The 24,311-nt window shown below is 48.8% G+C and overlaps 2 protein-coding genes across 3 annotated transcripts; one reads left to right on the forward strand and one right to left on the reverse strand.

The window, feature by feature from the left end:
- Nucleotides 1-469: 469 nt before the first annotated feature.
- Nucleotides 470-4,908, forward strand: GPR135 (G protein-coupled receptor 135). Its single transcript, XM_061551357.1, is given in 2 exon segments — nucleotides 470-2,704; nucleotides 2,706-4,908. Coding segments are annotated over 2 exon segments (1,755 nt in total). The 5' UTR covers nucleotides 470-1,111; the 3' UTR covers nucleotides 2,868-4,908.
- A 634-nt stretch (nucleotides 4,909-5,542) lies between these two features.
- On the reverse strand, nucleotides 5,543-23,086 carry LOC133342281 (transport and Golgi organization protein 1 homolog). 2 transcript variants are annotated; one of them, XM_061551347.1, is made up of 21 exons: nucleotides 22,904-23,086; nucleotides 19,131-19,262; nucleotides 18,830-18,851; nucleotides 18,219-18,307; nucleotides 16,781-16,855; nucleotides 16,111-16,221; nucleotides 15,815-15,886; nucleotides 15,582-15,686; nucleotides 14,564-14,686; nucleotides 12,957-13,083; nucleotides 12,118-12,161; nucleotides 11,605-11,634; nucleotides 10,898-10,988; nucleotides 10,287-10,425; nucleotides 9,644-9,745; nucleotides 9,049-9,109; nucleotides 8,902-8,937; nucleotides 8,243-8,310; nucleotides 7,863-7,939; nucleotides 6,903-7,373; nucleotides 5,543-6,341 (listed from the first exon to the last, which is right to left on the reverse strand). In XM_061551347.1, the coding sequence occupies exons 1-21, from the start codon at nucleotides 23,027-23,029 to the stop codon at nucleotides 6,142-6,144; spliced, it is 2,301 nt and encodes a 766-aa protein (XP_061407331.1). In that variant the 5' UTR covers nucleotides 23,030-23,086; the 3' UTR covers nucleotides 5,543-6,141. The 2 variants fall into 2 exon arrangements, with proteins under 2 accessions (XP_061407331.1, XP_061407332.1); XM_061551348.1 differs by lacking the exon at nucleotides 11,605-11,634.
- Nucleotides 23,087-24,311: the final 1,225 nt, after the last annotated feature.

Below are 24,311 nucleotides of genomic sequence, written 5' to 3' on the forward strand. Positions count from 1 at the left end.
TGTACATCGTGTGTGCGAGGTAGAAACTGTGGACGTATGTATTCGTCTATGACTCTATGTCATCTTATATGTGAGCTGTGTGTGTATAATGGATGGTAATTGTATATATTAGATCATGATTCAACACATGAATGATGATTCCACACCGTAGCTGATGCTGAATATGCTTGTGCATATCGGATGAGGATCATGATGATTCTGTATATGAGACGATGATAATTTTGTATAGTGATTAATTATTATTGTGTACAATGTAGTATAATGTTTTATACGGGATTATGCGGATGACGATGCCGCTGATTGTGATGTTTGTGTATGGGATGATGCTGATGATGATGTTGCACGTGAGCCGTGAGTTGGGTGGAGGGACGAGGGGAGGAGGTGAAGGTTCCTCCAAATCCCAGCACCATCACCCGCACGCGTCACTCCCATGGCAACCGCTCGCACACGTCAGCTCGGAGATGACAAACCCCGTGCGCCTTGCAGCGGCACAGCGCACGTACCTGCCTCCAGCCATTCCTCCATCCCTCCTCCGGGCAGTCCTGAACGTCTCTCGGCATTCCCCATCCTTCCTCCCTCGTGTCCTCCACCCCCTCCTCCCCCGTCCGCTGTTTCCCTCCAGCCGTCCATTCATCCCGACAGCCACTCCTTCCTCCCTCCATACAGCCCTTCCTCCCTCCATACAGCCCTTCCTCCCTCCTCCCTCCATTCGGCCGTCCCTCGACTAGGCCGGGATGCTGCCACCTCCCGCCCAGGGGCCCCGCTTCGCCGCCCCGCGGCAGAGAGCGGGGTCCGAGCCCCGTGATGTCTCCTCCATCCTCGGGATCGACTGCACGGCCGCCTCCTCCTCCTCCCGTCCTCGTCCGTCAGCCTCGGCGCTCTCCTCGTTATCTCCGCAGGCATCCCTGGCCTGCGTGTGCACCTCTTCACCCTAGTCGCTGTCCCCGTTTGTCTACTCGCAACATTGCTCTTGCTCGTCTTGCCCACCATCTTCGTCGGACGTGCACACTCCACGTCATCATCATCTTCGTAAACACCATCCTCAAATACGGTCGTCAGCATCATCATCATCACCCTCCTCTTCCTTTTCAATATCAGCATCTTCACCCTCATGCCCCTGCTCGCAATCGCCCTATTCCTCCTCAACATCATCATCCTCCTCTCCCCCTGCTACTCATCCAGCTCTTCTTCATCCTCCTGCACCTCATCCCGCCGAGGTCCTCATCCTCACGCTCAGCTCCCTTCTCTCCTCCACACTTTTGCTTCTCGTATCCCTCATCACCACCCTCCTCCAAGTCAGCCTCCTCACCTCCATCCTCTCGCTCCTCATCTTCCTCCTCCTCCTGGCGGTCACCCTCACAATCAGAACCCTTCTCCACGACAAACATCGCCACTTCGATCCTCCTCGACCATGCACAACGCCACCACCGTGGACCTGCCTCCCAGCAACTTCACCGTCACCCCGGCAGGAAGTGGCCCGTGGTTCAGCTTCACCCTGCAGCCCGGCGGACAGCAGGACCAGCAGCGGCATCATCGTCAGCAGCAAGATGATAATCGGAAGCAGGAGGTCGTGGTGCTGGCCATGCAGGCCCTGGCCATGCTCGTCATCTTCATCCTCTCGCTCTTCGGCAACGCCGCCGTGGTGCTGGTGATCGCCAAGCACAGGCAGCTGCGCACTGTCACCAACGCCTTCATCGCCTCCCTCAGTGGCTCGGACCTGCTCACGGCCCTGCTGTGCATGCCTCCCTCCTTCGCCTCGCTCTTCACCCGAGACGACGGCTGGCTGCTGAGCGACGGGCGCCTCTGTGCCACCACGGGCCTCCTCAACACGTGCCTGGGCATCGTGTCCACCCTCACCATGACGCTCATCTCCTGCGACCGCTACTGCGCCATCGTGCGACAACCTCACGGCAAAAAGATCGGCCGGCGACGCGCGGTGCAGCTGCTGGCCGCCGTGTGGCTGGGATCTCTCCTGCTGGCGGGGCCTTGGTACCTTCTTCAGGTGCCCAACAGCTGGTCCCACCACCCGCAGCAGGGCAACCAGCAGCAGCAGCAGCAACCGAGGCGCGGTGGCCTCGTGCACTGCATGTACGCATTTCACGCCGCGGCGCCGTCTCGCCTGGGCAGCTCGTACGGGGTGGCTCTTATCGGCGTCTGCTACCTGCTGCCGTTCGCCCTCATGTGCTTCTGCCACTACAACATCTGCAAGACGGTGCGCCTCTCCGAGGTCCGCGTGCGCCCCGTGGCCACCTACGCCTACCTGCTGCGCTTCTACAGCGAGATGCGCACGGCCACCACGGTACTCATCATGATCGTCTTCATCATCGTCTGCTGGGGGCCCTACTGCGCCATGGGCATCGCCCGAGCCGCGGGGGGCTACACGTTCACGCCGGGCCTGGACGCGGCCGCAATGTGCATGGCGTGGGCCAACGGAGCCATCAACCCGCTCATCTACGCGGCGCGCAACCCCAACATCTCCATGCTGCTCGGGAGAAACCGGGAGGACGGATACCGCACGGGTAACCCCATCGCCTCGTACCTCTCGAGCCAGGGAAGGGCGGCCGGAGGGGGCAGGAGGGGCCGGGCGGACCGGCTGCGGGACCGCTACGCTGATCGGCCCCATCAGCACCAAGGACAGCACCATCATCTGGGGCAGCAGCACCAGGGTCTACAGCAGCAGGGGCAGCAGCTGCTGGCTGCCACAGGCGCGGGCGGGCAGCGGCGTGTCCTCGTCCAGCCCGGGCAATGGAGAGCTCGCCATGTGGGCTTGCAAGAGCCCAGCCGCACTCTTCTGCACGGAGGTGCCCGGTGCCGAGACTTTGCCCGCGGGGGCCAGTGTGCAGGATACCGCTAACACGTGCCTCTAGAGCGGGATTGAGGCCAGCATCAACCTGGTGTGGCCTCTTAGACTGCTCGTGGCGATGATAGTGGTTGGTAGTCTGCCAGACTTGGTCCGTCGGACAGCAACGGCACAAACTTGGTGCGTGGTCTCACACTGCTGGTTGTGGTTGTGACCTGGAGCGCAGGAACAACACTCACCTGCTGTGGCCGCCGAACGTGGTTCTCGGACGTGGTCGGTAGCCCAGGACCAGCAATCAACCTCGTGTGGCCTGCAGATGAGGTCACTTCACCCGAGCCCAGCGTACATGCCGAGGAACTAAGATGCAACCTGCAGTTGTAAGTGAAGAGTGTTTCGATCACCCTACGACCTATTTGTATCCGTTTACAATTACCGTGCAGTTGTTCTCCAGATTGAGTGGCAGTGCAGAGATTTGCGCGCTGTGCTCCGAAACCGACGAGCCGAGTTCGATTCCCGTTCACGGCCAACATCGGTGACGAATATCTGAACCGGTCCTGAGCCTCCCATAGGCCGACTCGGCCTCAAATGAGTACCTGGTGCGGTGTGCACATCGTCAATCAGGAAGACAAAGGCGGACGGGCGTGGTGCTGGCCACCCACCCCCTCCTGTGCCACTTCGGCCTTCGTAAGTGCTCACGAAACATTTGCTCCAAACGTCTATTAAGGCGAAACGGGGGGGATCTTCGTCTGTCTTTTGTCCAGATTGAGAATGTTGTATACCGAGTCTTGGTTAATGAACAAGGGAGCACTCATCAGTCTTAAGCTGCAAAACAATGCACCAACATCCCAGCTCTGGTGTCGTGTTTTCCACGCGTGGGTGGTGGGGATGTGCAACTTCGCACGGTGATTATGCCTCGACCCCACGCGCGTGTTGCTTGAAATAGAACGAAACTCTGAATGGGGTGGCGATTGCCTCCTTAAGCAAGTCGTGAGCCACCCCTCAATTAAATCATCGCCCTTCAGATGTATATCAGGGGAGGTATTCTAATATTGGCTTTAATATTGTCGCCAGTATCTGGGATTGGTTCTAACATATGGTGACATTCAAGAGTTGTCCAATGCTAATGCCTGGGTTTAATCTGGGTACTCGGGCATTCTCCCACATGATGAAAAAGCGTCCCGAATGCAATTTGCCAAATATCCTTGAACATTATGGACTCCGTGAGTATATGGTTAAAAGTAGTAAAATATATAACATAATTTTACAGGTTAACATAATTACGTCATTGGTCTAATAAATTAGCACCACTAGGGCATTACCACCCCTAAGTGGCACAAATTTCTGAACTACAAAATGATGCAGATTTACATCCGAATTATCTCGTAAATCAAGTGGGAGCTCATGACTCCACGTTTAGGAGGACACAATGGCTCAGAGTTCATACGTGCAGAGGAGCTGGAACTCTGGGCCAAGGCAGGGCTGGAGGATTTCAGAAACGTTCGTCAAGGCAGGGTGCACAGACGAGAAAAACCCAACCGCAGCTCGGCTTTTATTTACAATTCATCTCAATTGTTATTTTGCCCTTTGTGTTTGCCATCACACCTTGGAGACGCAGATGACTCATACACATGGCCACGATGACTATTGTGCAGATAATTGGGTAGACGGAACGGGAAAATCGGAGATGTTAATTACGATAACTGCCATGCCAGTGGTTGTCATGGGTGACGCAATACAAAAAAACTCTGTCGTGTGAAAGTTCACTCATTTGGACAAAGCTACACATGCAGCACCAAAATGTATTTTAGGAAAGTGTTATATTTATATATGTGCAAGGGGCCAAAACATTCCCAACAAACATTTAAAGTGCCATCTTTTTAAACTGAAGACGCTCAATAAACTCGCAAGTGCTAGATTTAAAATCACTTTACAAATCCTGTGTTGTAGTGTCACGTGCCTCGTGAGAGTACCTGTGTAGTGACCAGATGTTGAGTATTTTCCCGTGAGCGATTCATCCCTGTATGTCGTGTTGTGACGTGCCACTCTCTGAATTGTCTGCCGCAGATGTCTCATCATATGTGTTACGTGTTCAATAAACGACACAGCCCATCGCGCTACCTCTCTAAATCTCCAATACAAAGCAACTTCAACCGATCGCTATGCGCTGTACAAACTATTCTCGCGTCAAAACTCCTCTCAAAATCTTGCCTTCGTGCAACTCTCTTACAATCATGTAGAAAAAGCAGTGGTACATACAAAAATCTGGCAAAGGGTAACATTTCAGGCCACGCAGGATGTGCAATTGGAGATTGCAATATAATGGGAACGGTCTTCTCGTGAGATCAGAGCACAGTGACACAACAAAGGGTTGGTAATATAAAGCTGTGCAAATTAACTAATTTATAATATAAATTAATGACCATCTCAAAAAGCCACCTGGCGCACGTTACCCAGTGTCTGTGACGGGGACTGCCGTGTGCACACCAGCGCATCCTACGATCCCAAGCGGCACACCACAGGGTACATTTACACTGCCAGCACTCTATCCAAAGACCCATCTTGGGTGTGCAATGCTGCCAAAAAGCCTTGGGACCGACGTGTCAGTAACATCATCTTCTGTTCCCGTACAACGTACCCACTTTCAATCAATGGTCGTTTAAAATCTGAACATAATAAGATGTTAAGCTCAATAGCCTGTTAAACACAGCACAATCGTGTTAAATAAAGCAGCCACTGTACTACTTTTTCAAAGAAATTACTTTATTAGAATACATGATACCGCAAAATTTAGGGGTTTTTTGGCAGTCCAATTATTGTGATGCATCCATTTAAATGTATTCTTTTTTTGTTATTATTTATGTACATAAGCATTTCACTATGCTCACATTTCAGGCATAAATTACTAAAATATTTCGTCACTTGTGAATGGTCTGCGATAGCCCAGGATACCAAAGCAGGAGGAGCCCGAAGTGGCGACGCCGTGGACACGCATGGTCACTCGCCTCGGAATTCCCAACAAGGGGATGGATATGCAACATCTTAACATTACTTATGGTGGAAACAGTATCAAAATGGGTGGTGTCCTCTCGGTTTGGTTACTGTGAAGGGCACGCACCCACAGTGGTGGAACACCAATCGTGCACCCTCTTCGCCCGTCCCTTTAATACGGTGTCACGCGGTACCAGGGCCCGGTCTGGCGATGGGAGGACACGTAACGCGGCAGTTCTTTGGGCTTCGTCGCACGGCGGACGCGAGCGAGAGAGCGATCGAGCGAGGGGCAAGTACTGAAAAGATTCGAAGACGCGGTGAGCGTTTTGGCGCGCAGCGTCAGCCGAAGCCGTTTACGGCTCGGCCTGCGTTGCCGTGGCCGGGCCGGCGCTCGAGGGAGGCATGCTGCCCGGGGCGCCCTGGTCCGGGGCGCCGCGGCTCACGCCGTCGGGGGCGGCCAGCGCGTCGGGCCGTGTTGGGAGAGGGGCGACGCCGGGGGGGAAGGCGCCGGGAGGACCGCCCCTTGGGGGCGAGTAGATGGGGGGGCCTCTCCCTGTTGGGTCAAACGCGCAGAGCGCACAAAAAGCTGCGTCAGAAAAAACTCAAAAGGCAAAAGGGCTTTGGCCTCTGATAAACCACAACACCCTTAACGCGTGATCACAAAGAGTACAGTGCAACTTGGCTGTGCAGTAGACACTCGTGGTCCAGCAACTCCGGTAATCACAACCAATGGAATGTATTATAAGCAAATGGCAATAATTGTCTCCATTGTGTTTACTCTCCAGGTTCACGTTGTTTTATCTGGAAACTTTCCAACTAAATAGCATCGTATTTACAAAAAACACTTCCTTTCAATTTAGTTGTTCACACTATACGCCATGTGCTTGCACAATCACTGTGTTAGTTCCCTAAATCGTTAAGCCCTCATTTGCACCTCTTTAGAAGTTCCTCACAATGGGTCGGTCTCTGGGTTGGTACAATGTCCACCCACTGAGGCCAATTATTTTACATTGTTTAGTTCCCAACGTTATTTCCCTTTCTCGACCCCTGTTCACTTGTGTTACACAGCACTGACAACGATAATAAAGGCAAAGCTCCCTGAGAAGGCACTCACAAGCAGCAGCATGCGGCGGCCCTGGATAGCGCTCCGGAGGCCCGTAGGGGCCCACGGGAAGGGGACCGTACATCCCGGGTGGCCCAAGTGGACCGCCCGCTCCGTAAGGAGGGTAGGGCCCGTCAGGGTGGCGGTCGGGAGCCGGGCTGCCGTACGGAGGTCCCGGGGGCGGCAGGGGCCCGCCCGGTGGATACGGCCCGTAGCCTCGTGCCAGGTTCATGCCCTGCGGCATGGGGGGCCGGTGATGCAGCGTGGGGCTCATGAGCGGCGGCGCCGGGCCGAAGGCGGCCGGCAGGTCCTGGGGCGGACGCGGAGCTCTCTGCGACGTGGGCGACGTTTCAAGCGGAAGTTGAAATCCTTGGTTGGAAGAAGAGGAGACGGGCCTGCGTGCCCCGTCGACTCCCAGCGGAGGGGAGGGACGCCCGCTGCTGGAGGGCGAGGAGCGCAGAGATCCCTCCTGAGCTGGAGGGCCTTAGGGACAGGGACATCAACGTGAAGGGCACATAACCACGGTGACGTGACATCAGTTGTGCACCCTCTTTGATGCCCGAATCCACTCTCCACCACAATACGAGGATATCAGGACCATCTGAACAGTCTGGAAAACTCCGGCATGCAGACTCCGATTATTCTGGCCGTCGAATGCATGCGACCTTGTGAAAATTAATCGTACTGACAACATTCAGAATAGCCCGAGAGAAGAGAATATGTTTGTAGACCAATATATCCATCATAAAACATAACCCTTCACCCTCTGACCCAGACCATTCCACAAACCCGTACTCCCACCCACGCAGATCACAAGGCACCCTGAATTACAATCTAATGCTCATCAGTGTCTTGAAATAAGGTTGGCTTTGTATTGTTTTAAAATCCTGATTGTATCATATTGTATGATCACAAAGGAGCATTGTCCACCACGATCCCTGACCCCGCGTGGCCTTATCACAGCCGACTCACCCCTGCGTGCAGAGGGAGGGCCCCGTGGTTGCTGCCCCTGGCGCTCCTGGTTGAGCCTCAACTCCATGTCTGTCACCCTGTGGGAGGAAGAGTTGACCTCGATGATTAATCAAAGCATTAACGAGGAAAAACGGAGAGATACACTGCCGGGAAAGTGGTTTGGCTGAAGCATGAAACCGCCTCTGCGGCACGTGTTGTGCCTAGAACCTCCGGCATTCGAAGGCTAATTATTTCGGCTATCAGCTGCATGCGACCTTGTTAAAATGAAATGTACTGAATTCGTTAGGAATAGGCCGAGATAAAAGAAAAAAACATAAACATTTCACAAAGTCCGTCTTGTGCACGGACCGGCCGCGGGGAAATTTAATTTCACGCTTCACCTCTGCCTGAGATTGGACGCCTCCCTCTTGGCATTTAGCAGCTCCCGTTCAGCTTGCCGCGCCGCCACCTGCCAACGAAACAATCACACCGACCGCTTTACATTTGACGTGTGGCGACGACGCGCAAGTACGCGTGCACGGGACGCAGCGTGCGCACGCCATGCTTAAAAGATAAAGCGTTCGTCTCGTGTCCCCACGTGTGCCAAACGAGGCGGCGTGACGGCCGATCGGCTGAGAAGACAGTCTGGGAGCAACCCACCGCAAACAGCCCACCACAAACAGCCCACCGCAAACAGCACACCCGACGCACCTGTCCGGTTGTCTGATCGTTCATCCGTTATTGGTTTTAAGACGAAGATTGATTGGGATGGTGCAGTGTGCGGGCAGGGCAGCCCGAGTCACACCGCGCATCACACGTTAAACAATAAAGTGAGTAAATAAGGTAGTGATTTGCTGGAGCACTGCGGGTTACACGCAAATGTGCGTATAAAAATACAACTGTCATAAACAGACAGGTTCTTAGCACTTAATTTCCCCTGGGGAGTACACCATGATGACCTTGATGTACATTAAGGAGACAGCTGCTAAAGAGCCAGAGAAGACGGCAAATAAGAAGCATATGCGCGCGCACAAGGAATTTTTGTAATGAGGATACTTACCCAGTTGTTGTGCGCTTTGTGATCATTTGCGGAGAGCTAAAAAAAGAAAAACACAAACACGACGCTCCCATCACACGTGCTCGTCACGGCGAACGTTTGCAACCAAATGAGTGCTCGTGCACCAACAACGACTGGACAAACACATACCTGAGTCTTGTATGAGCGCTCTGTTTTTTCAAGTTCTTCCTTAATGTCCTGAACTTGTTTCCTAAAAGAAAAGAAAAAATGATGCGGTGAATATATTGTAAAGTCTGACGTGGAGGATATCATGCAATCCAGAGATTACGAGGCACGGCACAATGACGAGTGAAACGTCAAAACCCATTTTGACTACAAGGTGGCTATAAGACAGTACAGCAAGTGGGTTCGGGAATCAAGTCTGTGCGGACCATTGAGTGTTATCATCATCATTGGAACCTCATTTGCCAGTAAAAAATATGATAATTGGTTTTTTACCCTTCTATCTGGCAACAAAACTGAAAAAAGGTGCCAGTTTTGTTGCCAGATAGAAGAGTAAAAACCAATTATCATGTTATCATCATGTACGGTTTTATTCAGGTCCTTGTGTTTCCTCCTACACGCAAACACTCCTCAAAAATGAAGTGGGCAAACATCCCAATTCAGAACTCTGCTGACAAGAGGCTTTACAGGATAAGCCAATCGCAATGACGATATTTACTCCGCATTAAATGGATCGGACGTCCGCACGAGCATGGCTGTCCAACAGTGGTGGCAAACTTACCTGTAGAGGCTGGCTTCCTCCAATGCGTTCTTCATCTTCTCGTCTGCAGCAGAGATGGCCTGCTCCCTCTGCTCACGCTGAAGCTCCTCCTGCATCAGTCGCCTGCGTGGCCACACGAACACACACACGTACGTGCATGTGTACGCGTGTTGGCACGCATGCACACACGAAAGACACTACTGGGAGCAAGTGCTGCTCGCGGGCACATATTAAAGGCTGGTACGGGCACACGATGACCAAGTGTGACCAGCACCACACCCAGCCACTTTTGTCTCCCCAATGTTGATGTTTGCATACTGCACCAGGTACTCATTTAAGACCAAATAGACTTATGGGGAGCCAAGGTCAGGAATAAAATTCACCTACCTCCGATCCAGAGCAATGTATTCCAATAAACACATTTACAAACCCACGCACACTCGACATTCAGACTGCACGCGAAGCCTTTGCGCGTCCACGGACTAACGTTATTTGCCAAAGCACAACATGCCATTATCCCACCGGCTAGTGGCTGCCACGTTATCACATTCGTTGGAATGGCTGTGCAAAGCGTGTGCAGGCCTCACCACCTGTGCCTGTAAAACGTCCCTAGTGTAAAGCAGACAGAGCAGTGGCCTGAGGGCGTGCTGGAGAGGCGGCTCACCTCTGCAGGTCCATCTCCTTCTCGTGAAACATCTGCGTGGCAATCTCCAGCTGCTGCTTTGTGCGCTGCAGTTCGGCCTTCGCCTCCTCCCGCTCGCTGTTCATCAATTCGCTCTGTGACTGTAGGCCCTTCACCAGATCTGCAGGGCAGCAGCGCCAGTTAGGGTCGTGTGGCGAGGGTGGGGGGCCGGAGAGGGGTGGGGGCCGATATTTTGGAACTGAACATCAACTTCACAACCCCCCGTCACCCCCCGTAGATTTCAGCTGCAGAGACAAGTTTCACCTCCGTAGCCTATGCACTTCCTCACAGCAACCCACTTTAGTTACATATTCCGGGCCAAAGACTAACGGTCGTGGCTGATGTCATGCATCGCACCATGCTCAAGATATGGACACGTATAGCCCTTGTGTCAGTCCACTGCTGGATGAGGGCCTCCACAAACCATGCAAGATGTAGGGTTTATTTGACTATTTTTCGCCAGAATATGGTTTATGATTAGTGGAGCCGCGACAATCTTTGTGAGAGGCATACGGCAAGCATTCCCCCTTGAAGAGCTCGACGGAATGGCTGCAGTGTGCTGCATTTAGAAGCAATAGCAACCGCAGATTTACCATCAACTTCCTTCCGTGACTTCATCTCATACGCGAGCTTCTCCCATGTCTTTTTCTTCTCTTCTTCAGCGATCTTCAACTTTGTGTTGAGCTAAAGACACATGTTTTACAAATGATTGGTATGTGGCACACACAGCTTTATAGAAGAGCAAGCAAATGGCTGCAGGGTTTTTTTTAAAACAAAGCCTTAAAAGCAGGTGACCGTTCCATCCAATAATGAATCATGGTAAAAAGCGACAAAAATCAAATGAATTCGGGTGATGTTCGAGTTGACATGTTGCCCCATTGTTAGTTTTATTTCGCAGTCACTTTATAGCCATTTCCTGTTTGCCAATGGCTACAAACAGTGGGAGTGTAAGCCTGGGCATGCACATTCAGCGGCAGAACAAAGGCCTCAGAACAAATCAAAGGCCACGGAACAGAACAAAGGCCGTGCCGATCCTCGCAAACATGCTCAGCAGCACCACCCAGCAGACTCCTGCAGAGCCACACTTCCTATAAAAAAATATCCTTCGGGCGTGACGCCACCAGGTGCAAGATTCCCACAAAAGCCACGATTCCCAACACGCCCGCCGGAGCGAGGTCACAGCACAGAGTCCCGAGGGGCTCACAGCGACAAGAGCCCCGTGGAGCGATCATGCAGACAGGAAGTGGGGGACAGGCGAAGCGCATCGGACGCAAGAGAAAATAAACCTCAAACAACTCACTCTGGCCACATTCATGAGACCTTCTACCGTCTGGAAGACACAAATTGACACTTAACATAAATGTGTGTGTGTGGAAGGTTGCATGCTTTGTATACATGGGTCAGACGATCCTGTTGCTTGCCTGCCTGCAACTTGACTTGGAGAGGTCAGAGACTCTACACCCCCAGCCCCATCCCTTTCCAGACTCCTACAATTCCATATTCGACTGAGGGGTCCAGGGCCTTCAGGCAAGGGGTGGGGGTGCATGGGACTTTTCATGAAAGTCAACCTCTACAACTCTCCAAGTCACACTGACAGCAGCGGAGTTCGAAGCACATTATGATTTATAAACATTACGACGCAAATACACACACACGACTCAAGAAATTGGAGAAGAAAGGCACATATTTTGCAGTCAAGAGTTCAAACAAGTGTGATAACCACAATCATTTTGAAAAGCGTACAGCTCTGGTTTTTGACCGAACACCATGCAGCAGCCAGTGCCACATCCGTTGAAGCGATCCACCCACCCACCTTGGTGGCATCCAGCAGATTTTTCACTTTGTCCTTTCTTGTTTCTAATTTAAAGAAAAACAAAAATAAGCCGTTAATATCTGCCCATGACGTGCTTTGTGGACCGACCATTAGAATGTGCCTCAGAGAAATTTGTTTGAAAATGTCACCATGATAGCAACATATTCAAATTATTCATCATCATCATTGTTATCCTCAATTTGTGTTCATTAATCACAAAAAATCTCAGATCTCAGGGCACCAACAAATTATAATTAAGAGGACTGGTTAAGCACAAGAGTTAATCAAAAATGTTTCAAGTCAAACTATGATCAAGACACGTGAATAGAATGTGTGCCATTTAAATACAACCAGAGGTAATGCACCAAAGTGAGTCAAAACAACAACAAAATAAATCGAAAGAAATAAAGATCAAAATGAAACCTGTGTGTGCAGTAATGTTCATCTTCTCCATCAAAATATATGTATTCCGGAATGACCTCCTACAAGTAATACGCCGTTATAAATATGTATATACTCTTTGGTTCTTTCGGTAAAGTCACGTAGTTAGAAATAAAATAAAATAAAACAAATCACGACGTTTCGATCGCAACACAAGTGGTAGTCATTGCCTGATGACGTGACTTCACCGAAAGAACCAAAGAGTATGGATTCCTGCAGTCACGAAAGCTTAAAAAAAACATGTATATATTTAATAATAACCTGAAGGAACCAATTGTTCCTGCGCCCTTAACATGCGATGGTAACTCAATCTTTTATTTCTTAAACCCGTACGTGAAAGGGCACCCAATTATCAAAATCTAGAGCAATGTGGTCGACAACGGAACTTGCGGACAAACCTTTCACTCCACCGTTATTGCAATTTGAAGATGTCATCTTTTCTTTAGCGTGCTCTTCCCCAGAGGCCCCCTCATCCTCAGAGTCCGAGTCCAGCTCCTTGAGTTGCAGGAAGCTTTCCTTCAGAGTCTGTGCACAGCAACAGCAGAGGCAGTACATTGTCATGTTAAGTACCTTGACTGTGTGTCTCAGGCTGTCAGAAAAGAGGAATAACCTTTGGCCAAGCACACCTCAATGGCACTCTCCATTATTTATAATGATTAGTGTTGTGCTTGTTTACCCAGGAAAGCCTTATTGAGTCAAGACTTTTCAGCACGGTCCTACTAAGTTTTCACAGTAGGGAGGCGATGCCGCTGCTGTGTGTAATCCCGATTGAGATCTTTCCAGGTAAATTTCGGCGTTGGTATGGGTTGTTTTTTTAGCTATGGGGAGGAAACCAGAGAACCCGGAGGAAACCCATGCATGACATACACTCCACGTATAGAAAGGTATAGAAAGGTGCCCAAGTCATAAATCGAATCCATTCCCTTGCGTTGTGGCCGAAACGTCGTGAGAATTATTTTAGTATGTTTTATTTTTATTATTTTATTATTTCCATTCTACGTGACTTTACCAAAAGAACCAAGAAGATCAGTCCCTTTTTGTTGCAAGGCACGGGCATTACTACTGCTCCACCCTGTCACCCCAAAAGTGACATCATTGCACAGTTTTATTTCATTAACATGTATAAAGATGATATCATAGTGATATCACTATAGTGTTAAAATGGCTATTTTGACCATAACCTTCAAGTATTTTTTAAATTCTGAAAGCTTCAATCTAGTATTTTATAAACAGCCCAGGGCAAGACAGCCTACTGGATATGTACAAACAAGATAAGAGCTGTTTATTTTTTGGCTGCATCTTTCATGAACAAGCTTCTGAAGGCAAGTAAACTTTGTGGCAAGTGCTTCTGGCAGCTGTGCCTACCTACATTGCCTGCTAATAACTATAAAGGTCAAGTTAATTGTGTTTAATCATGTGAGGACTCAAGAGTCTAGGATAAATCTCATTTTCAAGTGGCCTGGGTCACCAAAATGACAAAAGTAAAACAAGTAAAAATAAGTACAGCAATGATCCAAATAGATATCAGCACAAAAACAACTCTCAAATGAAAAATATTGCGCAAACGTAATTATACGTTAAATTATAAATTCCTGATAGTGTAAGTTGGCTCACGCAGATTATTCTTAAGACTGATAAGAGTAAAATCACAAAATAAAGTTACAGAACAGTAAACAGATATAGGATGACAACCACACTAACATTTCAACAGTCGCCCTGTGCAGCTGCAAATCTTGAATCTTCAAGGCCTGGAATCAATTTCAAATTGGCCATCTTGTTGGCACACAATTGTGACGAGCTGCAGAGTTGCCTCCCGGCGCAGCAAAAGGTCACGGCCAAGAAGGAACCAAATCTACCAAAAACATACAAATAAAACTAAACCATCCCCATCCTGCCAGAGAAAGCCCACTGAGGTATTAACTATTTTTCAGAAGCAACCTGGCTATCACAACTGAGGGCCCAACAAAATGCACGAGGTGCGAGGCATCGGGCCATGCGACCTCACCTCAATCTCTCTGTCTTTGATGGTCACCGATTCATTGAGGTCTCGGATGCTCCTCTGCATGAGGCTCATTTGCTCCTGGAGCTCGGCAATCTGCTCCATCAGCTGCGCCTTCTCCTGTTCAACCTGGGGCAGTCAAAGGCGCGCAAACGGCACACGGCCGTGCGTAGCCACAGGGACGTCAATTACGGTGAACGCCTTCTCTGTCTCAGGGACACCAAAATCAACACGGCATAAACAATCACACAGCTAACACCGCACATAAACGATGTAAATGCTATGAAAAAATAATAAAACTAAAAAAGTGGTGATCGTAATTAAAACAAACAATGGAGACTAGACAGATAAAAATAGTTAACAGAATATGTAACCTAAAATATCTGCTAACATGTAAGCATATACAAAAGCTGTGCGGCCCAGGATATCCAACTCTAATGACATCATAGCTTTCGAACAGGTAAAAGTAGTGACATCAATCACGTGCAATGACAGAAGGCTGGACTTTAAATCCTTTATTTCGTGTTTAAAAAAACTTCAAACTTGCATTGGAAAAACAAAATTGCTCAGCCTAGATCCGTATTTACAAAACAAGATTCAATTATCTATTGAGCTGAGTCTTTATTTATAAGCTCACGGGTAAGGAATGTTAAACAAGTAAAGGGCAGGTGACCAAATCACCCAGAATGATAAGCAGTTTGGAGCCTGCAAAGTGCTTTGATGGGAGACCACCATGCATACAACAGATGTCAAGGGGCTACAGGGCTACGTTGTGGGCAGTAGACGGCAGCGCAACAAAATCCATTGTTGTACTGTACTCTACTACAACGGATATTGAAAGTTCAGCACCTTCACCAATCCACACTGACCAGTGTGGTGAACCACGATGACCCCTGCGAGCCTCAGGGTGCGGGAAAGACCTCATCGAGCAGTGGCCAGGCAAAAGTGCTGTACATGTACAACGTGTAAATTAACCAATTGAGTTGCGAGGCAATCGTGTGATGAGTGAAGGCTTTAGTCAGACCTGCTGCTTGCGCTGGTTCAGGGCCTTCATCTCGCCGTCGATGTGGTAAATGCGTTCCTCCAAGCCCTGAGCCTTCCTCTCAGCCTCCTCAAGCGCATCATTGGCCTGCAAACACCACAAGACTCGCTAGAGCTGCAAGCCCACCAACAGCGTCCCTGTGAACAATCGCGGCATCAATCACCGTAACAAACTCGCTCAATGAAGCGTTACTCATATTTACATCTCAGGCTTACCTGCGCAATCTGAGCCTTCATGGCAGCAGTGCTCTCCTCATTCACCTGGGCCTTTTGCGTCTGCTCCAGAAACTGCGGAACGAACAGTTTCATTACGACACCACTTGTCTCGATTACCGTTATCAACGTGCATACACTTAACCCCTCTCCTCGGTCTTATTAGCATCAATAATCACTCTTTGAGTACAGTCAGTCAAGATGCATGCTCTCGCCGTGCGACGTGTGTTAAAGGAATGATTAAAACCCAAAACGTTTCGAACCATCATTTTAAGGCTCTTTTGGAAGATCACCCTCACCTCCTTCTCATACTGCTTCTCTTTCTCTCTTGCCTCTTCCAGGTCTGCCTTCACCTGGGACAGCTCCTGCTGCAGCTTCTCTCTGGCGTCGGTGAGACGGTCGCGCTCACTCTGCACCCAACCACAAAAGCACGTCACAAAAGACCCACAATGGATCACGTGCGAGGCCCCAGCAACTTCCTCTAGCCCCAACGTTTTTTATTTATTTAGCGAATGCTTTTACACGTGACTGTCATTACGTTAAAGCTCCAGGATATGCAAGAAAAATAAATGTTTGTTAATATTATATTGTGCGAGCGGACGTCAGTCCACGTAGCCACAAAGCTATGCGACAACCTCCTCCTCCAGCACTTGCAGGGCAACAAACAGTCCGGCCGGCACACCCTGACGGACCTCGCAGCCGGAGACGATGTGCAACTACCAAATCAGTTCAGTTTAGCGTAGACTACAGTATACAGGAATAATTCTAGATTTCAGGTTTTCGTGACTGCAAGGATTCATACTCTTTGTTTTTTTTTGGGAAAGTCACGTAGATAAAAAATTAAATAAATGAAATAAAATAGCATGAAAACAACTGTCTGGAAGCGACAACCATCACTGCAATTACCGAATTGATGCGGAAAACAAAGCCCGAAGTATGTGCCGGCAAGCAGGCGTCCCATTGACTTACCTGGAGTTCTTCGATTTCTTCCGAGGTTGAATCGAAACGAATCGCATCCTTGATTTCCTGGTCCTTCTCCTGGAGCTGTGAGCGGCACCAAGCAAAGGGAGCAATGTTTTGAGCAGCAGAGCCACAGCCAGGGTGGACTCGCACACAGCGCACGCGAAAAGCACGGCACCGCTCATCCCCAACCCTCGCGACAGTGCCCCGGGTAAGGGGCGTTAGCACGGGTTCAGCTATAGCGCAGCTCATAAACAAGGACTCCGATCCACGGCTTGAACAGGGCGTCAGCCCTCCTCTTTCCCACAGCAATCTTATCACATATTTACACAACGGTTGGTTAAGCTGTTGACATTTGTTGGTGAAATGTTCTTGACTTAACCATATGGACGGCCCATTATGATAATCTCCAGTGAGAGGCATAGTTAAGTTTTACGAGGAAAATCACTAACTGTAATTTATTTAAAAAGTTCAGACACGATGGCTTACTCTTGTAAATATATCACAGTCTTTACTGTTCACTTTGTATAATATTGCACACTTCTGTATAAACTTCCCCCCGCACCTCCGATGAACATAGCTGGCTATGTGCGGTGCAAAAGAAGTTCAACATACGTACATACAATACCGTGTGGATACTACCGGTTGAATATTCTAACAGACTGAGTGCTTGACGCGCTGACTACGACTAAGCTAGCGAGGCACGGTTCAGATGAAACACAAACGGGGGTCCTTATAGCCCACACAAACAGGTGGGGTTGCTCTATCATTAGTTGGCTCCTGCAGTGGACACTTGGCACGTAGCAATTCATCAAATAAAATAAATTATTACATTTATGTTACATGCGTAAAATCGCAAACGCAAAAACTAATTAATTTCAATGTAAGCAATTTATAGCTTAGATTAACAGCGTAGGTACCTTAAAGGTAAAGGAACGATTAAAGCAGTACAAGTTTATTTTATTTAACAGGGTCAGAGCTCAAGAAACCAGGATGTAGTCTCATCCCAAGAGTGACCTCGGCCACCATAAGGACAAAAGCAAAACAAATAAAACGAAATGAACAAGACGAACCATATAAAACAGATAATACAAATAGGTCCGTGTGAACAAGTCAAAAAAGGTTCGATTATTGTATTGAATTGTAACCCAAGTAGTGACAAATCACTAATTACATTTTGAGGTGGATTGTTACATGCCTAGACTTTACGGTCCACTTCACATTCAATGCAAACCTTTGTTAATAACAACACCGAGCAGAACCTATCGGCGGCTACCTCTAGTGGGAGAAAAAACGTTCACTGTTCCACTGCCTTAGTGTGGAGCACGCCGATCCCTGCGATACCGAGGCACTGCCCAAACTAAAACCCAAACCCTGGTTCGCATTGCCCCAGACTGACACAGGGTAGCCGCGCCCTCACCACCTGACTTCTCCTGCAGACACCCACCTGTGCTTGGAGGTTTTGGAGGTCGCTGGCCATCCTGGATTTGTCCTCCATATGGCTCCTGATGGTATCCACGAGCTGTGCCTCCGTCACTGGACAAGCGGCAGATTAAACACGGACAAGGATGCTCTTAGCCGCAAGTGACGGATGCGTCGTGGCAAACCAAACAAATGTCCCCCCCCTCTGCAGATGAGGTCACGCAACTCAACGAGCGAAATTCTTCAAAAGATTTTGCAACAATAATCTCCTGACGTCAATTTTCCAAGAGATGAAAACGAGACGCCGTTTTGCAAATTCTAAACGCAAACAGCTTGGCTCCACCTGGCCAGAGCTTGGTCCATGGTGAGTGCATATGAATGCAGGGACACACAAGCATGATCACGTTTCTAAATCTCAGCATGTCTTGTAAAATGCTCTCAATTAAAAAAAAAACTTTGGCATTGTTCGAGTTTAAGAGATAACCAAATTTAGAACTAATTCCCGAATTACCACCAAAATAGTTTAGCTTTTCCAACTTTGTTCATATGAACAAGCAATGTAAAACGGACTCTAAAAGTAAAAAAAAATATTGGCACAACGCAACAATCACTATTAAATAGAATAAAAATACTCACGTAAACAAAACTTCTTTTTTATCTGAAAAAGAGAATACAACATCAGCGGTAAAAAATAAAAAACGAGCCAAACCCCTTCACCGCCACATGATCAATAAAACATGTGAATTATAAACTCTAAGGCGACCCCACGTCCGTATATCTGAAGAGAGAAGGGACCACGTGGCAGCACTGAGAAAACACAGCTGGAGGAGGAGTGGTGGCGGGGGGGGGGAGAGAGGAGGAGGGGATAAAGAGGATAAGGAAAAGGAGGCCTCTCCACTGGCCACCTAAGACACGTTGTGCTCCCAGTGGTGCTCACCCGTAGGCGGATGAAATAGAGGTGGACCGCGCCGAGGAGGAAGAGGAGGAGGCTGAACAGCAGCAGGACATCCCATGGGAAGCCATAGAGGTCGGATTCCGGTTCCATGCCCAGAGGGAGTGCCGACAGCGTCTGTCCAACACAGGGGTGAAGCGGGAGGGTGGCGTTCTCAAACTGATCGCTTTGATTGTGAGGGGCGGGTGACACGGCATGAAACCATTCAACCCCCCCAGCTATGTGATGAATTGTCACAATTTGTGGTTGCCATTCCATTTCAGAATAAAACCATTATGTCAGTCTTGTGTTGTTTCTCGTTTCTTCAGCTTTGTTTGCTGCAAGAGGCGAAATCAACGTTTATATACGATGTGTATAATTTTCATGAATTGTAAATAATCAATTCCATACGCACAACTTGATACATGTATTGTGAGCAAAATAATTTACTTTAATCTATAAATCGATATAACCTTACATACCTATGGGCTACAACGAATGGCAAAGCTTTGATATAACAATGAAATTGCGCCCATTCACGTAAGCAAACATTCATGCATACACAGCAGCGGCAAAGTCATAATAATAATGTCATTCATTTGTGCAGAGAAGCTTTACAGTCTCACGATTATTTTCCATGAGGGCCCTACATTCTCATATTTGTGGTAGGGCATTCAAGAATAGCGGGGGGGGGGGGGAACTGGAGAAACCCAAATAAAACCCCACCGACACGGGTGGATTACTCTCAAAAGCTCCCCACAGATGAGTAGAGTACACGGACCCACTTTCTGGACTGCTACCTCATAACCACTCACATCTAACTCAGTATAGTTTGGGAGTTTCATAAATCTACATGATCCGCCAACTCTCGTTTCCCAAGTGCTCGATTACAGGCGCGTGCGTATACCACCAACAACCCCCCCAGGCTATTTTTGCTCATGTTATTTCTGGTACCTGATGTATTCTGCTAAGTAACAGCGAGGCAGTTTAGCTCACACCGAAATTCATAACCACACCTTTGTACATATACGCAGCATCCACATAAAATATACAGTAATCACATAGACACATGGCATTCTCAAAGACACGTGGCACCCAGACATGTTTCTATGTTGAACTTCTTTTGCACCGTATGTAGCCAACCATCCTAATCGGAGGTGCGGGGGAAAGACGACAAATTAAACACAAAAAACCAGTTAGAAAAAATTTGTTTTTAATCTAAATTTTTAAGTGCATAGCTCCAGTGGCTTCCTAATATGACCAAAATCACACTGCAATGACCCTGATTGCTGTAAGCTGGGAATCCAAGCAGATTTGAACCTCGATGGGTGACCACCATGCAGATCAGGCAGTTGTTAAAAGTTGTGGCACTTCATGGTGGGGAAAAAGACAATGCAGAAAAATCCACTGTTGTAGCGTACTTATATGATTCCATGTCTATGCTCCCCGCCTTCACCAACCCGAACTGACCAACATTCCCACACCTCCGATTAGCACGGTTGGCTCTGTACGGTGAGAAACATGAGGTATTGGTCAAATAACCCCCAAAGTCTACACAGCCTGAGGAGTAGAGTACAGATGAAAGCGCTGGACATGTACATATAAATACATGTGGAGTCCACAGGCACACAAAGAATCCACACCATCCACCGGGCTCGATGGCATGGAGGCCTTACTACTAGACAATCAGCGTGGTTCCACTATACTGTATTAGGCATCAACTACCAATGATTGAGATGCAACTCTTGGAAAATGTAAAATGGGTCCAAAAAATGCAATAGCTACTCGTAATCTGTGGGCAAATCATACCCCCATACATACTTAACAGACGTTGATAAATACAATGCTGAAGTACAGAGTAATAAACATTTTAACATATAGTCAGCAAAGCACTAGTGACATTCCCATAATCACTCAGGAAGTGTCACTGCAGCAACACATCTAGAGAGCTCATAACCTTGACTTAAAGTTCACGATATGGTTCTCATTCTTGGTTCTTTCGGTAAAGTCACGTAGAAGGCAAATAATAAAAATATAAAACAATAAAATTATTACGACGTTTCGACTGCAACACAAGCAATCATCATCAGGTGTGAAATCCAAAGCAACAAAAAAACGCCACTTATTTCAAATGTTCTTGCTGTGGATTTCACACCTGATGATGATTGCTTGTGTTGCAGTCGAAACGTCGTGAGAATTTTATTGTTTTATATTTGCATTATTTTATTATTTCCCTTCTACGTGACTTTACCGAAAGAACCAAGAATATGAATCCCTGCAGTCACGAAAGCTTTAAATCAAGATATAGTTTCATTAACAAAGATTAAGGCCGAGACGAGGAAAAGGGGTTTAGCTACACGATCTGTTTGTGCTTTGGGTTACACGTCGTCTTAAGAGTAATTAAACTTCACCCCTTACATTAATCTGACGTCCAATGCTTGACTCAACATTCAGGACCAATCACGTGCCCATTGAGTGCAACTGCTTCTCGTCTGACACTCCCGCCAATCAAGCTCGCGTTACCCTCTCAGTCACTCTTTCAACTTGTTTACAAACATCATTCGTGCCCGAAAATAATCGTGGTGCCAGAGCAAATGGCAAGAAGGCTGCTAAGCATGGAGAGTTGAACCCCCGCTAAGTGAAACCGTTTCAATGATAACCACATAACTGTCCTAGGTAAACACAATCTAGTGGGTTTCCATTTCTGTCCCTACAATTACTCAGCCAACTTGTACAACTGAGGGAACAGAACCGGAGCTATGAATTCAGCTCCGCATGCGGTGCCTGGTGGGTTGTTACTTCACAGTTCAGGGATGCCTCAATCTCTCTTGGCAGATGGCAATGACCAAGGTCTGCACACCCTTCACACACAATTGCAGCCTAGACACACGGTCACAGAGTGCCCCCCTCGTCCATGCCCAGGCCCCCCAATGTGCACAAGGCGTAAGCTCCGAGAAAAACTAGTAAACAAATCCCTTTATCCGAAACACCGCCATGCCCAGGCACACCTGACCATGCCCCACACCCCCCTTGCCCAGCCCAATCATTACAATTCCAGACAATCCTCGTGCAATATCTCTACTGTATGTAGAACTTCTTTTGCACCGTACGTAGGAGGCACCGTCTCTTGCCCAGCCAGGTACCTCTATCTCTGGGCTCCCCCGTTTCTCACGACACCGACCAAGTTGATGATGATGATGGTGGTGATTAACCACTCAATGGTGACGGTGAAGATCTAACGTGATTGATAGTCTTCCAGGATAAATAAAGATTCTGATTATGAAGATGCCGATGGGGAGTTTGAATGACAGGATGGCGATTTTGGTGACAACGACGACGGTCATGTTGGTGATTTGTGACAATTAACGTGGTGGTAATGGTGGTGATGACACTAACAATGACACTTTGATCACGATGGCCACCCAGGATGTTGACGATCATGAAGGTGATGATGATGGTGATGTGGACGATGATCACGATGATGACGGTGGCAATGTTGACTCATGACGCGGCTGACGAGTGCAATGTTGGCAATTACCAACATTCCGGCAACGTTGATTTACGTCACGTGTACCATTATGATGGTCACGATATTGGCGACGCTATCGATCAATCGCAATGATGACAACAACCATCGCCGACCATATGCTCAAGAATAATTATTGGTGTTTGTTGTTGAGCCCCTACACCCGGGATCGACGTACCCCTGGCGTCCCCACCACCCCCAAGTGGCCTCGCCAACCCCGCGAGTCGCGAGCGGTGCAGGGTTGTTGCCGCACCTGCTTGACGCGGCTGAGCGAGTAGAAGTAGAGCGCGGCCACGGGGCCCATCGCCGCCGCCGCCTCCTCCTCATCGTTGTTGCCCAGGAGCGGCCGCTCCTCGCCGGGACCCGCGTCGGCGGCCATGGCGGTGACGTCGCCGCTGCAGGGCCGCGCCACCCGAGGTGGAAGACGCGGGGGGGAGGTTAATCCACAATGAGGGAGGGGGGTGTACGTTGTAGACCGCCTGTCGAGATCTCGATTTTACGAGTCGTTATTAATGACAATTGCAATATTTATTAGAAATAAGTATTATTTGTATTGTGTTTTTATGTTCAATATTTCTAAATTAACGTGGCATTAATTCGATGTACCCCGCACCATCACCACGCACCCCCCCCCCCACCCGCCCCGGCGGTTATTTGGACTCGCCCAGCCGCCGAGTCAAAGTGCGCGCGCGTCAGGCAGAGCGAGTCGAGTGCCGAGCGACCGCCCCACGACGATCGCGCGCGCTCGATTGAGAGTCCTGGCCGCCACACGTCACGCGGTGGGGGGGGGGGCCGATTGAAAGGGGGGGGCGCGAGCGAGTGATGACGTGGCGCTGCGGTTGGTTGCCACGGTAACCGGCGGCGCGGCTGCTGCACGCGCCCCGTCGTGGGGCAACCGCATTGGGTGCCAGCGCTGCCGCACCCCCCCCCCACCCGCCTTTCACTTCCTCCACTGCCCCAACATGTGTACTGCTCGCAATACACCAAGCGCGGCTGTATTGCAGTAAAGACGAAACTTGCAAGCGAAAAGCAGACCGCCACGTGATATATTCATTGCATTAATGCGTGTGCAATGGTATGCCTTTAATTCTAGATTTGAAGCTTTCGTGACTGCAAGGATTCATACTCTTAGGTTTTTTTCGGTAAAGTTACGTAGGTAGAAAATAAATGATAACAAATATAACCCGTAAAAACAAAGTTTTTCGCTATAAATTCTTTATATGCGTGGCGGCTAGAGTCCTCTCGTCCTCTGGCTTGAGATACGTAGGTAAAAAATAAATGATAAAAATAATAGAAATAATAATAGAAATAAAATAATAAAGGTTATAATCCCTTGTTCATCACGACGTCCTTTTTACTTTGATGTCTCAACAGCGTTACGGAGATCGCGTGACATGAGGGTTCTGCCTGTGTAGTTGTGAGTTGACGTTGAGGAGGGGGGAGGAGGCGCCTCGCCCCCCCGTGAGGAGTGACGTCACCCGCTCATGATTATTAATGAGAAGGGCTGGCCGACGCGGAGTGACGTCACGCACGGGACACACAGACATTCTTGGCTCATAGTAGTAAATGTTTTTTTTAAACCTCTGCGGGTGCGTTAATGTTGCGAGTTGTCTGTGATGTGTACACCACTGCCAACGCAGTGTCACGAATTTTTATTTTTT

This window comes from Lethenteron reissneri, chromosome 14 (assembly GCF_015708825.2).
Source record: "Lethenteron reissneri isolate LAM-NWPU_2019-01 chromosome 14, ASM1570882v1, whole genome shotgun sequence".
Taxonomy (NCBI): Eukaryota; Metazoa; Chordata; class Hyperoartia; order Petromyzontiformes; family Petromyzontidae; genus Lethenteron; species Lethenteron reissneri.